This window comes from Cololabis saira, chromosome 4 (genome assembly GCF_033807715.1).
Source record: "Cololabis saira isolate AMF1-May2022 chromosome 4, fColSai1.1, whole genome shotgun sequence".
In the NCBI taxonomy this organism is placed as follows: Eukaryota; Metazoa; Chordata; class Actinopteri; order Beloniformes; family Belonidae; genus Cololabis; species Cololabis saira.
In genome coordinates, this window is record NC_084590.1 from 1,605,596 (window position 1) to 1,623,166 (window position 17,571).

A 17,571-nucleotide genomic window follows, 5' to 3' on the forward strand; every position below is an offset into this window, starting at 1 on the left:
GAACTCTACACCCATAGATATAAGGAACATCACATCTCTTTATTCCTTCTCTAAAAACACAACGCAGTGGTTACTAGATAATCAAACATGCTGTCATGATCTGGTATAATCAGGTTATTGTTTTTACTACCCGTCAGTGCTTATGTGCTTTTGTGTTTGTGTGCTCTTGTTCTTCATTTATGTTTGTCATTATTCTGAGTTATGTCATGGTTTTACTAATTGTTTGTACTCTGGTGTTTTAGTGTGTTCTCCTTTAATGTTTTTATATATACCATCAACCTGCCAGGGGCTGCAGATGTAAATTAGCCTGTATGGCTAAATCTGGCACATTTACATGATGGACTCAAGTGCTCATGTCAATTAATGTGCGTTGTCCCTTTTAAATAAATAAATGAAATAAAATAAATAAAAAGATATCACTGTGAAATTACAGTTAATTTGATTTCAGGAAAATTAAGTCATTTTGACACTTATTTCCTTCATCTTTTCTTTAAGTAAAGTGAATTAATTATTCCGAATTAAATAATTCTGAATTAAACTATTTTCCTTGGAGTTTACATGGAAATAGTAATTCTGAATTGAGGTTTACATGGAAAACACGTTTGCTGGTCTTTCTCCAATCCCTCTCCAGGTCTGGGGGTTGGGAAGGTTCTGATTGGATAGGGGGGGGACCGGAAGTTAAACTACCGGAAGAAAAACTAACTTAGCCTCTACAACTTTGAAAAGCTCACAATTTTGATGTTTCCTGTTTCCATGTGTTCTTTTAATTATTTCTATGTATTAAATAAATGGTCTCTGCTCTTGACCAGCGTTTACTGCTGCTGCATCTTTAAACTTTGTTAGGAAAACCAGCCCAGTGGAATATAAGATCATGGAGACAGACGGGCGAGGGAACGAGCAGAAAGAAAGACCAGAATTAATTTAAAGAGGAATGAGTGTAAACATGATCTGGAATTATTCTATTCAGATTTAAAATCAGAATAAACCAGCCACTTTTCGGCAATTTCGGAAGTAAGTTTAATTTGGAATGGCCATTTTCATTCGGAATTAGGTGTTTACATGATAACTTTTACTCATTTTAAAATCGGATTTAAGTTTAATTCTGAATTAAAGAGGAATTTTCCTCTTTAATTTCCCATGTAACTTCCCCTGTAAACACACTTGGTGTACTCTTGATACAGTCTTATCAATATGATTACAGTCTATGAAATATGATGGGATGTCAACAGCTCCGTCGACTGTTCGGTGAGAGCTTCAAAATAAACCTCATGATGAGCATTTCTGCAAATAGGTTCAAGTCAAAACAGCTTCTCAAATCCTGCGCCTTACTTACCCCAAAGGTTTCCGAGCAGCGTATCCAGCTTGAAGCCGGTGAAGTTGGCCGTGGTGGGAAACCCCGGGCCCGTGCCGTTGGGGGACGGGTTGAAGGAGTTGGACCGGGGCAGGACGATGGTTCGAGGTTGTACCGCGAAGAAGCTGATGAAGATGGTGGCCAGGACAAACATGACCACCAGGAAGATGAGGAATGTGGCCTTGGCGTATATGTGAGCTCCCACCAGGCAGACCAGCAGGCACAGGAGGGCCACGCATGTGCCGTAGAGCAGAGACCACCAGTACCCCGACGGCAGGACCTGGTAGGAAGACGCACTCAGAGAGCCGTCTAGGGAAATACACAACAGGAGAAGCATTTTCACATGGAATTTTTGTCATTTTTGGCAGATTTGTTCAAGACTATTAAGCCGGGCAGACACTTTGCGATTGTCGGCTCGTTTTGAAACGATTTTCTAGTCGTGCGACTATTTTTTGGATCGGGCCGGATTTCGACCCAATCGTTGGTCGTGCCTCGTGCAGTAAACGAGAGGGTAACGCCTCACGACGAGAGGGTAACGCCTCACGACGAGAGAGTAACGCCTCACGACGAGAGGGTAACGCCTCACGACGAGAGGGTAACGCCTCACGACGAGAGGGTAACGCCTCACGACGAGAGAGTAACGCCTCACGACGAGAGGGTAACACCTCACGACGAGAGGGTAACGCCTCACGACGAGAGGGTAACGCCTCACGACGAGAGGGTAACGCCTCACGACGAGAGGGTAACGCCTCACGACGAGAGGGTAACGCCTCACGACGAGAGAGTAACGCCTCACGACGAGAGAGTAACGCCTCACGACGAGAGGGTAACACCTCACGACGAGAGGGTAACACCTCACGACGAGAGGGTAACACCTCACGACGAGAGATTAACACCTCACGACGAGAGAGTAACACCTCACGACGAGAGAGTAACACCTCACGACGAGAGAGTAACACCTCACGACGAGAGATTAACACCTCACGACGAGAGATTAACACCTCACGACAAGATATTAACACCTCACGACGAGAGATTAACACCTCAAGACGAGAGATTAACACCTCACGACGAGAGATTAACACCTCACGACGAGAGGGTAACACCTCACAACGAGAGATTAACACCTCACAACGAGCTCCCGATCACAAATCGTGAGGTTGCAAGAAAATCAAACGTGTTTGAAATCCTGGTCGCTCCTCGTGAAGGAATCACAGTAGAACCAGCTACGACCCGATTGGACTCATCCTTTCACAGAGAGCAGGCGCAATCTCTGATGTCACGTCAAAAAATATTATTTGTAGTTTAAAGTGTTGCAAATTCACATTACAAATTATGTTTTAATAGCAGAAAAAAGACTGCATTTCCCACATCTGCCCAGACAATTCCTTGTCCAATCACGACGTTGTCTAATCTTTTTTCATTTATCGCCACACAGAATGGCACAAATTGCTAAAGGTTGATTTATGGTTCCGCGTTACACCAACGCACCGTACGGTGCGGGTCGCCGCGTACCCTATGCCGTAGGCTCTGCGTTGGTGTAACGGGGAACCATAAATCAGCTTTCAGTGTGTCTCTCTGTGCTGTTCTGAACTTCTCTGTTGTCTAATTTTGCTAGGACGTCGGGTCCCTCCGCCGAGACAACTTTTGCGGGATGCGTTTATTGTTGCGTCTAAAAATGATGCGCAGTGCCCACCCAATCAGAAACGGTACGGATATTTTGTATATATAAAAAATTTAAATTATAAAAAAATAAAAGGATCCCCATAACTTTGATCGGGTGGGCAGGACGCACGTCTGGGTGGACACAGCTCACCCCTGCCCCAAAACCAGCCTGGAGTTCCAGTACACAGAAGTCCGACGTGAGGATTATGAACGTATAGTGTGAGCAGACGGAGCATCAGACTATCGGGTCGTACAGTGTGAGAACATAAATCGTGCGCTGTGAACTTTTGAACTCAGCGATCTAGTCGTGCAGTTTGAGATGGGGCTGAATCAAACCATTTAACATATCCCACAGTGTATGCCCAGCTTAAATCACAAAAAACAAAGCTTCCAAAGAAGCATTATTCATCTTATGTTCAACATATACAGAATATATGAATAAAGGTTACCTTCTGGCACTCCAAAGGTGGCCACAATGGCTTCAACCAGACCGAGAACAAAGAGGGCGCTGCCACACACATTAGCCAGGAAAAACATGAGGCCGATGCTGCCGCCGAACTCTGGACCCAGTGCTCGGCTGATCATGTCTGCGTGCTGGTTGAGGTGGGATAACTTTGGATTTTTGGATGCACTTCACTTCCGTCTGGATTTTCATTCAATACTGTAGGCTCATTTCTAAGATTTTTTTTGTATACAAAGCAAGTTGGAGAAAGAATAAAGGAAAAGTCTGACGTGTTACTGTGTTTGTGTTATCTTAGTTTGGCATAAATAGAGCTGCAATATCTGCTACCCCCAGTATTTTTTTATGAAAAGCTGCAAAGTTCGTTCTTTCTGCATTTCCCAGCTTCCCCCCCTTCATCTTTCACTGCACGTGCCGGCCTGCGACTCGTACCCCCCCGGATACCATCATTTACAAGAACCTGCATAAATAGCTGTTAAGGTGCAATGAGCAGCCAAACCTACAGGGGGCAGTGTAACGAGAAGATAAAGTCATGCTAGCCAATCAGAATCCTGGAAAAAAAACATCAACAAATGACACGAGTAACTTCCAGTTACTTCCAAGATGAACGAGAGTCTTTGGTTTGGAGTGACAGAGAAGTGGAGTTACTTTTAAGTGTGACGTTAGAATATAAAACAAGTAAAACAGGTTGCACACATGACGCTGGTGACGTTTCTGTCCCATAATGTGACGTTCTGAAGCCTAAATGTCCGTTTCTCTCCGTTTACAAGCAAACGTGAAGACGGAGTTTTTGCAAATCTCTACTTTGGCCGGAGTTTTCAGAAATGATGGTTTTTGGAGACTTTGAGCTTCGTTTTCGTGTAAACGAACGGACAAAACACATGAAAACAGCACAGTTTTTGCTAAGTGTAAACGGGGCCTGAGACGAGGCCGGCTAGTGGGAGGGAGAGGGAGGGCGTGGGAGGGCGAGGGAGGGCAACTGAAATATTGCAAGCCTTTTATTATTTTAATATTGCTATGAATGAATGAATGAATGGCTTACAGCTTAAGAAAACTCAAATATCCTATCCCAAAAAATTTGAATATTCTGGGAATCTTAAACTGTAAACCATAATCAGCAATATTAAAATAATAAAAGGCTTGCAATATTTCAGTTGATTTGTAATGAATCCAGAATGTATGACATTATTTTTTTTTTTTAAATTGCATTACAGAAAATAAAGAACTTTATCACAATATTCTAATTTTCTGAGACAGTCCTGTAGCTTATGTTTCTGTTGTCATCACAAAGGTGATTGGAGATGGAAATGCAGATATCAAGTAGTTAAAACATGTTTTACCATCGTCTTCCACCGGTCTGCTCATTGCCACTGTTTGGCTTAAGGCTTTTCTCCCACTAGGGGAGTTTTCACCTCCCATCGTTTATGTAATAATTGCTCAGGGGTTTATGTTCTGGTCTCTGGAAAGCACCTAGAGACAACTTCTGTTGTAATAAACGCTATATCAATAAAATTGAAGCAGCGTTCAGTGTCAAAGACAAAACTTAACTGACACAAAAAAGAACACAGTTTTGTGTTTAATGCAACATGAGTTCTACCAGCTCGTCTTCTCCTGATACCTTAACCACTGACGATGTAAGTGATGCTATGATGACTGTCACATGGGGACTGTCATATGATGTTGCGTGTGTGTGTGTGTGTGTGTGTGTGTGTATAGAGGATACAGTAAGCTCCTCCAGCGTCCAGGGCTCCGTTGGTGGAGATGGCGCAGACCGACAGCACAGTCATACAGATGATGAAGTAGGCCACTAGGAACATGGCGATAGCTTGGTATAATCCAGAATGTCCCACGACGAAACCTGGTGAGACAAAATACAAACACAAGCTGATAAAATACCCACCACTGACAGTGCGAAGGCCATATTGTATCCGTAGGAATTATTTTTATTATTGTTCTGACGAAAGGAGGGCCTTTTCGCCCCCCCTAAACGTTCCCCAAAAGTCACCAAATTTTGCACCAAGCCAGGCCTGGCGAAAAATTTGATATTTAATGGGTTGCATTAATGTCCTAATGGCTCAACAGCGCCCCCTAGAAAACTTTGTGACTCAAGCCCCACAATATGGTTTGACGTACATGCACGAAAATCGCTACAAACCTGTATCATGTCGGAACTTTAAGAAAAGTCTCTTGGCGCCATGGCCGAAACCCAACAGGAAGGCGCCAATTTTTTAATTAATCGTGTCATTTTGGTGAAATTTATGCCATTTCTTCAGCCGCTTCAGAGCCCGAACCGTAACGTGCACCCAGGTGTGTTATCGTCAAAATGTGTGTCTCCATCCTGCGACTACGCGCATTACTTTTCCCTTTCAAAAGCGTTACTGTGGCAACGCTAAACGCCAAAAAGCGCGCCCCCCCCTTCATCTGATTGGTCCATATTTGATAGTTCCCAACAAGTCACCAAATTCTGCACGCAAGCCAGGCCTGGTGAGAAATTTGATATTTCATGGTTTGCATTAATGAGCGTGGCAAAATGGCTTTAGCAGCTCCCCCTAGAAAACTTTGTGCCTCAAGCCCCACAATACGGGTCAGCTGGGTTCATGGAGAACCTTAGCCTGAGAAGTAGCACCAATGCTACAGGAAAGAGGTTTTATTAAAAGAAAAAGAGAAGTCCTGTGAGGTGCCCACACACAGAGGGAAGGAGGAAATGGATATTTAAACTTTCATTAGAGTCAGATTTTCACACGGTCTCAATTCAAATCACCAATGTTTGTAGAACAAACATTAATTTGTCTTCTTGCAGCTAAATATGTCTCACATGTCTTGGTTCCACAGCATTCCAGCCACCGTGAAAGTGAAGATATGTCTATGTACAGATAAAAGCCTGTCATGACGGCTGGGAAATGTACAGTTGTAGTTTAATTTCCACATTTAAAAGGCGGGTATTTCCTGTGCAGCCTGACATGTTAAAGTCTGACAACAAGTTCTGAATCAACAGGCGCTGCTTCCCCTTTCATTCTGCAGATGTTTCTCTCTGCTCTGCTCTCTGCTTTAACTCTGCAGATGTTTCTCTCTGCTCTGCTCTCTGCTTTAACTCTGCAGATGTTTCTCTCTGCTCTGCTTCCCCTTTAACTCTGCAGATGTTTCTCTCTGCTCTGCTCTCTGCTTTAACTCTGCAGATGTTTCTCTCTGCTCTGCTCTCTGCTTTAACTCTGCAGATGTTTCTCTCTGCTCTGCTTCCCCTTTAACTCTGCAGATGTTTCTCTCTGCTCTGCTCTCTGCTTTAACTCTGCAGATGTTTCTCTCTCTCTGCTCTCTGCTTTCATTCTGCAGATGTTTCTCTCTGCTCTGCTCTCTGCTTTAACTCTGCAGATGTTTCTCTCTGCTCTGCTTCCCCTTTAACTCTGCAGATGTTTCTCTCTGCTCTGCTTCCCCTTTAACTCTGCAGATGTTTCTCTCTGCTCTGCTCTCTGCTTTAACTCTGCAGATGTTTCTCTCTCTCTGCTCTCTGCTTTCATTCTGCAGATGTTTCTCTCTGCTCTGCTCTCTGCTTTCACAAGAGGAAACAGGCCGGGAGGAACGGAGAGAGAGATGCTGGAGGAACGGAGAGAGAGATGCTGGAGGAACGGAGAGAGAGATGCTGGAGGAACGGAGAGAGAGAGAGATAGTGGAGGAACGGAGAGAGAGAGAGATGGTGGAGGAACGGAGAGAGAGAGAGATGGTGGAGGAACGGAGAGAGAGAGAGAGATGGTGGAGGAACGGAGAGAGAGAGAGATAGTGGAGGAACGCTAGAGAAGAGAAAGTGAAGGTAAAGAAAAAAAAAAAAACACACAAAAGCATGGCACCGAATAAGTGGAACTGAGAGAGGAAAAAAGAAGAAGTTTGGATTGGAAAAGCTGCCACTGATCTGTGGCCTCCGTCACGTAGGGCTTTCCAGAGCGTTCTGATCACAAGCTTACTGAGAAAACACTACTTTTACCCTATTGATTATGAGCAGACGTGAGAACTTTTACTGCCCTTTCAACGATAAGAGTTAAGAGCACACTTTGATTCTGAACTAACATCCTTTAAAAGACGTAGGCCGAGACATGTCCAAATACACAGAAGTGAACGGAGAGCAGCCCCTATTTCTGCCTGAAAATATCTATTCACCTTTATACAGCCTGCTAAAGAAAAGCTACACATTTTCTTACATGAAAAGAACAAAGTTTACCAGTAGAAGATTCTAAGGTTAAACACATATTAAAGAACATTTTAAAAAGCTTCCGGTCATTCCCAGGTTTTAAGATTTGAACAGTACATAAAATTCTGAGAAAATGCAGAGGCAATATGTGAAAAACTAAGTGAACGCTTGTTGTGTCTGTAAGACTGATGGCACTTTTCCACCAGTACCTACTCAGCCCGACTCACCTCGCCCCGGTTTGGTTCTTCTCCACTAACGTGGTCTAACGTGCCGAGTAGATACTTTTCTGCATCTATTCTGCCGAGGTTCTAAGCTGCTGAGTCGGCTGTATCTGACATCATCACACTACAGGCCACTGATTGGTCGGGGGGTTGGAGTCAGACGTCTGAGTCAGGAGGAGGAAATCAGAGAAAGAGACTCTGACGGATTCTGGTTCATTTTATTCAACCAGCAACGGCAGCAAAAGTCTGTTTGATCCAACTCTGAGGGTCAGATGTTCATAAACCTGGTGCTGAGGAGAGAATTAAAAAGATCTAGACGGAGATAAGGAACGACCAGATCCACCAGGAGATCTGTCTCTTCATAGCTGCTCACGGCTCCAGATGACTTTTCAGTAGCAGAGACAAAATAACAAAAAAAAGAAAGCCACGCTGCTTGAAGCTTCTCTCACTCTCATTTTCTAACTTGATATTGAACACAAGCCACAGACCCAGCAGCACATCTATCATCTCCTCCAGGTTCTACATCTGCAGTGTTTTTTAGGGGTGTAACGATACAGTAATCTCACGATACGGTACCATACACGATAATGAGGTCACGATAACGATACTAGGAGTATCTTTTTAACAACCTTGAATGAGGAACATATGACTGGAAAAAATGGTCTTTTATTTGAAAGACACAAAATACAAAACAATACTGTTCGTTTGCCCTATTGTTCCAGTTCGTAATGCTTTATCCCATTTTCCACAAACTGAACTAAAAGTAAATGTCAGGTTTGCATTATGATCTTCAGTTTATACAAGTACAAATATTTAGACACAAACTGAATAGTTTCTCTCATGTATGACTTGACTTTTTTCTTTTCCAGAAATTTAACTGAAATTAAATAAATAAATAAAAGTAAATAAATACATACAATTTTACATCATAAAAAAGATTGATTCATGCTCACCTTATAAGTGTAAGAGGAGATTTATTTTTGTTAAGAAGGTTATTTCATTATTTTATAAATATATTCTTTATATTCTGATGTAAATCAGGGACTATAATGACACTAGTCAGTTTATCTGTAGTGATTAGTCTGTTTTAGATTGGGCGGAGTGATACGCCACAGTACGGCACTAGGTGCTGTGTTGATGTTCTAAAATCCTACACTGTTGAGGGACATTAAAGTACACTGGAACTCAGCAGAAGTTTCCCCGTGTTTATCCTACTCACCACCCCAAAAAGGTTTAATTTAATAAGGTAAGGCTTAACTCTACACCAGCCTTACATCAGTAAAAGTTCAGAGCTCAAAACCCTGCAAGAGTCCCGTGATCGGGACCAAAACGGGACTAGTTTCTTCTGAGCGGAGGAAGATTTTGGTCCGCGGGTCGAGGTGCGGTCGTTACTAGTCAACACAATAGATTAATATTAATAATCCAATACCCTCTTTTTTCCCCTTCTTTCTTTCCTTCCTTGTTTCCTTCCTTCCTTCTTTTCATTCTTCCTTCCTTCCTTCCTTCTTTTTTCCCTTCCATCTTTCCTCCTGCTCTCTCCTTCCTTCCCTTCCTCTTTTCTCCCCTCCTTTCCTCCGGCTCTCTCCTTCCTTCTTCCCTTCCTTGTTTTCTTCCTTCCTTCTTTCCTTATTTCCTCCCTTCTTTTCATTCTTCCTTCCTTCCTTCTTTTTTCCCCATCCTTCCTTCTTTCCTCGTGCTCTCTCCTTCCTTCTGCCCTTCCTCTTTTGTCCCTTCCTTCCTTCTTGTTTTCTCCCTTTCTTCCTTCCTTCCTTCCTTCCTTCTTTCCTTCTTTCCTCCTGCGCTCTCCTTCCTTCTTCCCTTCCTCTTTTCTCCCTTCCTTCTTTCCTTGTTTTTTTCCTTCTTTCCTCCCTTCCTTATTTTCTCCCTTCCTTCCTTCTTTTCATTCGTCCTTCCTTCCTTCCTTCCTTCCCTTCCTTCTTTCCTCCTGCTCTCTGCTTCCTTCCTCTTTTCTTCCTTCTTCCATATTACAATAGATTAATATTAATAACCCAATATCAGCTACAGTTTGTCACCTCCACCACACGTATTGTGACGTTTTTGTATGGCAACATTTGGGGAAGATATATTGTTCCAGCCCTATTGTTGTCGTCTTCTCCGTTTAGATACACAATCAAAAAGGTCCCGGCAGCTTCTCTCCAACCTCCTACTTCTCATGTGGGTGTGTAGAAACCAGCGAGGACGAGGTGAGTGGAGACGGGTGGCGCTGAGCAGGTACTGGTAAAGCTCCGTAACAGCCCGGTAACAGCCCGGTGCTGCTCATCACACCAGCCTGCTTAATGGATCATCAGCAAGTGGCAATTATCTGTAGAAAGCTGAGGTTTGGCCAGTTTGCTATTCCCTAATATTCAGACGGGTGTTCACACACCGGGAAATTACAAAAAAAAAAAGCAAGAGCTACATTTCAGATTCTACAGGACTCTGTTAACATCGTAAATGTCAGAAATCCCAACAGTAAAAATAGAGGACGACAACAAACGTGTGGCCTCTGTGGAAGGACTGAAAAGAACATGACGACACCGTTTAGGTTTGCTAAATCACAGGGAAATGCCAGACCTCTTTGTGAGCATCCTGTGGATACATGAGACCAAAATGAAGATGTGTGGCCGTGATGTACAGTAGCACATGTGGTGAAACAGAACAAAAACACTTCATACCTCCTGTCAAACGCACTGGGGGAGGTTTAGGATTGTTCTTAGAGCCTCGGCTGAAATCTCCTGCTTTCCTAGAACAGAATGGCTATTCACCTTATTATTCACCTTATTATTCACCTTATTATTCACCTTATTATTCACCTTATTATTCACCTTATTATTCACCTTATTATTCACCTTATTCTAAGACCTGCTGGAGGAAGATGGTTTTTATTAAGTCCTGATAAATTACATATTGGAATTTAAAAAGGTTGTACTTTCTTTTTTCTTTGTACAAAACTTAACCCTTGTGCTGTGTTTGGGTCAAGGGAGGGAGAAGGGAGGAAAGATGGAAGGAAGGAAAGATGGAAGGAAGTAGAGAGGGAGTAAGGAAGGGAGGAAAGATGGAAGGAATGGAGAAAAGAAGGAAGGAAGGAAGGGAGGCAGGAAGGAAGTAGGAAAGGGAGTAAGGAAGGGAGAAAAGATGGAAGGAAGGGAGAAAGGAGAAAAGAAGGAAAAAAGGAAGGAAGTAGGAAAGGGAGTAAGGAAGGGAAAAGGGAAAGAAGGGAAAAAATGAGAAGGGAGGGAGGAAGGAAGGAAAGAAGAGAGGAAAGAAGGAAAGAAGGGAGAAAAGAAGGAAGGAAGGAAAGAAGGGGGGAAGAAGGAAGAAGTGGACAAAATAAGGAAAGGAAGGAAAAGCAAAGAAGGTAATAAAGGAACGAATGACGGAAGGGAGGTAGGAAGAAAAAGGAGTAAAGGAGGGTAAAAAAGGAGGAAAAGAGGAAAGGAAGAAGGAAGGAGAGAGCATGGCAGGAGGAAAGAAGGATAGAAGAATTGGGTGATTTTGACCCAGAGACAGTACAAGGGTTAATAGGTTTGGTTTCCACCGGGACCAACGCTGCCACACAACCAGGTCTGGTTCCAGGCCTGGTTCTGGTTCCAGGGCTGGTTCTGGTTCTGGTTCCAGGGCTGGTTCTGGTTCCAGGGCTGGTTCTGGTTCCAGGGCTGGTTCTGGTTCCAGGGCTGGTTCTGGGCTAGAGCCAGACTTAGCACCAGTTCTTTGGTTTTACACAGCCTAAGCACCGGCTCCTGGCTCTCAAAACTGGTGCTACACCAGCCCCAGGTCTTTGCTGGGCCAGGTGTAAGAACCGCTTTACGTTGGGGGCTACGTGCTTACGTGAAGGGCTGGGGGCGGGGCTGGGGGCGGGGCTGGGGGCGGTGTTACTGAACAACACAAAGCAGGAGTAAACACGGAAGAGCGCCGTTTTTAAACAACGGAGCGTTGAAGACGGCGGTTAAGCCCGCGTCCCAGCCCGCTCCCAGCCCGCTCCCAGCCCGCTCCCAGCCCGCTCCCCAGCCCGCTCCCCAGCCCGCTCCCAGCCCGCTCCCCAGCCCGCTCCCCAGCCCGCTCCCAGCCCGCTCCCAGCCCGCTCCCAGCCCGCTCCCCAGCCCGCTCCCCAGCCCGCTCCCCAGCCCGCTCCCCAGCCCGCTCCCAGCCCGCTCCCCAGCCCGCTCCCAGCCCGCTCCCCAGCCCGCTCCCAGCCCGCTCCCCAGCCCGCTCCCAGCCCGCTCCCAGCCCGCTCCCAGCCCGCTCCCAGCCCGCTCCCCAGCCCGCTCCCCAGCCCGCTCCCAGCCCGCTCCCCAGCCCGCTCCCAGCCCGCTCCCAGCCCGCTCCCAGCCCGCTCCCCAGCCCGCTCCCAGCCCGCTCCCCAGCCCGCTCCCAGCCCGCTCCCAGCCCGCTCCCAGCCCGCTCCCCAGCCCGCTCCCAGCCCGCTCCCAGCCCGCGGTTCTGGTTCCGCGTTACACCAACGCAGAGGCTACGGCGTAGGTTACGTAAGCTACGCCGTAGCCTCTGCGCCGTAATTTCTTAACAGGCGTAGCTACAACTGATAGATTTCATCTATTAAACCAACATCTTCCTAAATGATTTATTTCATCCAGCGTAATTCTCCACAGAGCTGCAGGTTTCTCCCCCGGGAAGACGCCGCAGGTTGAGCCGGCTGAGGAGCTGCTGTTACCATGGTAACGGCTGCTGCTGTCCCCCGGGGCTGCTGGCTCTCGAGTCAAATTTCTTAACAGGCGTTATTTGGATAAACTGAGCCCAGGTTGGGGATCTTAAAGGTTACTTTACCTGAAAAAATATTAAAACTTAATAAAGTGCCATATTAACAGCGCTACAGCAGGAATTAAAACAGCTTTTGGCTCTCAGCTTCCTGATCAGGGTAGGGATGAAAACGAGGGGGAGTGGTGGTGACGTATACAGTAACGTGATGACGTGGCTCTCTGGCCAGCACAAGCTTGTGTAAAAGGAAACGGTTCTCAACCAGTTCTTACTAGAACCAACCGCGCACCAGCTAAGCACCAGCACTAGCACCAGCACTAGCACCAGCCCTGGAACCAGCTTGGTGTAAAAGGGGTAAAATACCCCTTTGTGCTCTTAAAAACAAACATCCATGTTGGAGCCGTGAATTTAGTTGTGGACGTGAGCGGTGGGGTTGCTAAATGTGGCTCTGCCTGCTTATCTTTTCTTCTCCTCCTTGTATTCTGTTGTAGAAATCAGACGGGCAGAAATGTTTCCAGCTGTCGTGAGGCTAAATGCAGAAGTGAATATCACAGCTGGGATTTTACAAAAAGAGACAATAACTTGTCACCACTTCCCTGCTTGGCACATAAAACCATGTGAAGCAGGTTCAGCTGCAGCTTGGTTGTTTTTTAGGTCTTCATATGGAACAGTTTCATATGTAGGTGAGCGCTGTACGTTACCGCATGACTGTTAAGGGTTGCTCTTTGAATAAAGTTTAATTACCATGCTTACTGGAAGAACTACATAATGAGTGCGTTTACATGGGAAATGTACAGTTGTAGTTTAATTTCCACATTTAAAAGGCGGGTATTTCCTGTGCAGCCTGACATGTTAAAGTCTGACAACAAGTTCTGAATCAACAGGCGCTGCTTCCCCTTTAATTCTGCAGATGTTTCTCTCTGCTCTGCTCTCTGCTTTAACTCTGCAGATGTTTCTCTCTGCTCTGCTCTCTGCTTTAACTCTGCAGATGTTTCTCTCTGCTCTGCTCTCTGCTTTAATTCTGCAGATGTTTCTCTCTGCTCTGCTCTCTGCTTTAACTCTGCAGATGTTTCTCTCTGCTCTGCTCTCTGCTTTCACAAGAGGAAACAGGCCGGGAGGAACGGAGAGAGAGATGCTGGAGGAACGGAGAGAGAGAGAGAGAGAGTGGAGGAACGGAGAGAGAGAGAGATGCTGGAGGAACGGAGAGAGAGAGAGAGAGTGGAGGAACGGAGAGAGAGATGGTGGAGGAACGGAGAGAGAGATAGTGGAGGAACGGAGAGAGAGAGAGATAGTGGAGGAACGGAGAGAGAGAGAGATAGTGGAGGAACAGAGAGAGAGAGAGAGATAGTGGAGGAACAGAGAGAGAGAGAGAGATAGTGGAGGAACAGAGAGAGAGAGAGAGATAGTGGAGGAACAGAGAGAGAGAGAGAGATAGTGGAGGAACAGAGAGAGAGAGAGAGATAGTGGAGGAATGGAGAGAGAGAGAGAGATAGTGGAGGAACGGAGAGAGAGAGAGAGAGAGTGGAGGAACACAGAGAGAGAGAGAGAGAGTGGAGGAACACAGAGAGAGAGAGAGAGAGTGGAGGAACACAGAGAGAGAGAGAGATAGTGGAGGAACACAGAGAGAGAGAGAGAGAGTGGAGGAACAGAGAGATAGTGGAGGAACAGAGAGAGAGAGAGAGAGAGTGGAGGAACAGAGAGAGAGAGAGAGAGAGTGGAGGAACAGAGAGATAGTGGAGGAACAGAGAGAGAGAGAGAGAGAGAGAGAGAGAGAGAGTGGAGGAACGCTACAGAAGAGAAAGTGAAGGTAAAAAAAGAATTGAAAAATACACGAACATGAACAACTACAGGAACTTTTAAAGGTCAGTAAAACAAAGTTTCAAAGTCCTTGTAGTCAATGAGCTGCTACATTTGATGATTCATTCATTAATCATTCATTAATAGGGGTGTAACAATATATCGTGCCACGAAATTTCGCGATACAAAAACGTCACGATACGTGTCGTGGAGGTGACAACCTGTATCGCGATATTATGTTATTAATATTAATCTATTGTGTTGACTAGAAACGCGCATCCGAGCTCAGCCGCGGCTGCGCGGACCAAAATCTTCCTCCGCTCAGGAGAAAGTAGTCCCGTTTTGCGGTCCTGTTTTGAGCTCTGAACCTTTACTGATGTAAGTCTGGTGTAGAGTTAAGCCTTACCTTATTAAATTAAACCTTTTTGGGGTCGTGAGTAGGATAAACACGGAGACAACTTCTGCGTGAGTTTGCGTGTACTTCAATGTCCGCTCAACAGCGTAGGATTTCAGAACATCAACACAACACCTAGTGCTGTATCACTCCGCCCAATCTAAAACATACTAACAACTGATATACTGACTAGTGTAATTATAGTCCCTGATTTACAGAATATAAAGAATATATTTACAAAATAATGAACCCTGAATTACCAAAATAACCTTCTTAACAAAAATGAATCTCCTCTTACACTTATAAGGTGAGCAGGAATAAATCTTTTTATGATGTAAAATTGTATGTATTTATTTACTTGTATTTATTTATTCAATTTTAGTTGTTAAATTTCTGGAAAAGAAAAAAGTATTCAGTATTCAGTTTGTGGCAAAATATTTTTATTATATGAAACTGAAGATGCATAATGCAAACCTGACATTTACTTCAGTTTGTGGAAAATGGTTGGCCTGGCTTTCTCTTTAAAACTTAAACAGTTATAAAGCATTACAAACTGTAACAATAGGGCAAACGCACAGCATTGTTTTGTATTTTGTGTCTTTCAAATAAAAGACATTTTTTTCCAGTTATATATTCCTCATTCAAGGTTGTTAAAAAATACTGCTATAATATCGTATCGTATCGTTATCGTGACCTCAATATCGTGTATCGTACCGTATCGTGAGATTAGTGTATCGTTACACCCCTATTCATTAATCATTCATTCATGGGGGAAATAGAAGTGGAGCTGCAGTGATGTACAGTCAGGGTTAGGGGAAGACAATAATCACTGTTTCTAATGATTGCAACTGCCTTTCAGCTGGGACTGCATTTAAACACTAGTGGAGAAATCATCTAGATTTAAACAGTTAAGGAAAACTATGTTGCAGTATCACTTTAAATTTACATTTCTGAGTTGAGTCAGTGTTTCTGCAGATGTTTTGGTCAGTGCTATTATTTGTAATATATTATATTATTTGTAATCAGCACAAATTATCTGTCCCCATATGATAAAATCCACCATCCCCCCTGATTTATTTTTACAACTCCAGTACTGGGTACAGGTATACTGCATACAGAGGTGGTAGTAACAAGTTCCATTTACTCCGTTACATTTACTTGAGTAAGTTTAGGGAAATGTTGTACTTTTAGGAGTAGTTTTGAATCACTATACTTTTTACTTGAGTAGATTTGTGAAGAAGAAACTGTTACTCTTACATCACTGGGTGATTCTTTGGGAAAAATGTTAGTTTTTGCATGTTTTGTCACATTTACACAGACTCAAACACACACAGAGTTTCTATGAGTTCATGTTTGTTCTAGTTCTGCCTGGTTAAAAAAGAAAAGTACAAAGGCTGGACATTTTGTGCTACTTGTGCTTAATTTATTTTTTTATTCTGTTATTTTATTAATTATTAAAGTACTTGAATTTACTTTAAGATTATTTTAATTTAAGCTATTTTTATTTTTTATTAATTTTAATTTATTTTATTATCTTATTGATTTAATTTGCCTGAAGATGATTATTTTGTACTTTTGTCTGTTTGAATGGTTGTGTTAAAAAAATAAATCAGACGTTACTCAACAATTACTCAGTACTTGAGTAGTTTTTTCAACAAGTACTTTTTTACTTTTACTCAAGACTACTTTTTATTTCTACTTGAGTCATATTATTCTGAAGTAACAGTACTTTTACTTGGGTACAATTTTTGGCTCCTCTACCCACCTCAGGTATACTGTATATACTATACAGGTGTACAAGTACAGGTGTACAGGTGTACTGTACACCTGTATAGTATACAGGTACAGGTACGCAGGTGTACTGTCTACCTGTACAGTATCCGGTCCATGTTGCAGTGTCTGCTCCAGCAGAACCCGGGACTGAGGTGAAACACTCACCTATCCGGAGGAAGAGCACCACGCTGAACATGGACAGCAGGGTGGGGACCACCACTCCGAAGAAGATGGACAGCTTCTTGGGCTGCGGCTGGCCGGCCCTCTGCCGGGGGCCCCGGGGGCTCCGGGGGCTCCCCGGCAGCGGCTCCGGGCTGTGGCCGGCCGGCGGGGCCCGCGGCTCGGACTCCACGCTGCTGACGAGCCGGTAGTGGAGCAGCGGGGTTCGCTCGCTCATCCTGGAACCGGAGCTGTCGCTGCAGCCTTGCTCTAAAACCCCTCAGATCAGCGCAGCACTCATGGACAAACGCTTCCAAAGATTCATACAAATAAATAAAATGCAAGCAGTGGCGAGTCCTGATTGTCAACTAATTCAAATCCAACTTTACCAACTACATAGCAAGACAGGTCAGCAGTGCCTTCGTTACAAGTGTGAAGAACTTGTAACTCAGGCAGCTTTGTAGAGCTACACACCGACAGGAGATAGCGATTCAAATAACAGTAAAATATCAGTTAAAAAAACCATTAGATTAGCTCCATGAGCCCATTGCGATTTCGTTTTACTCGTGCGATTAAGTGTGGAGTCGATCATGTGATCATGTGATCATGTGATCAAGAGGGTCAAGTTACCTCGACCACAACAACTGCTGATGTTTCAAAATAAAACTAGACTGATATTCATTCATAGAAAAATAAGCTTAATCAGTGTACACCCATTTATAAACCCATATACCTTCATCATAGGAACAAGAAAATCTTAAGACTCTGCCTTGTTTTTAGTCTACCTGAATATTTCCCCCCAAAAAAACTCTAGAGGCTAACAAGCAATACTTTTATTTTGGAGAGAAAGCGCACGAC

At 44.2% G+C, this 17,571-nt stretch overlaps 1 protein-coding gene across 1 annotated transcript in view; it reads right to left on the reverse strand.

Annotated features, from left to right (window-relative positions):
* Positions 1 to 17,298, reverse strand: part of zgc:153039 (uncharacterized protein LOC767698 homolog) — a 155,004-nt gene extending 137,706 nt beyond the window's left edge. The window contains exons 1-4 of the mRNA XM_061718648.1: positions 16,720 to 17,298; positions 5,200 to 5,334; positions 3,466 to 3,603; positions 1,334 to 1,660 (exon numbers count right to left, since the gene is read on the reverse strand). Coding sequence (XP_061574632.1) covers positions 1,334 to 1,660; positions 3,466 to 3,603; positions 5,200 to 5,334; positions 16,720 to 16,951 — 832 coding nt within the window. The 5' untranslated portion in view covers positions 16,952 to 17,298. The remainder of the gene's footprint in view (positions 1 to 1,333; positions 1,661 to 3,465; positions 3,604 to 5,199; positions 5,335 to 16,719) is intronic.
* Between the last annotated feature and the right edge of the window lie 273 nt (positions 17,299 to 17,571).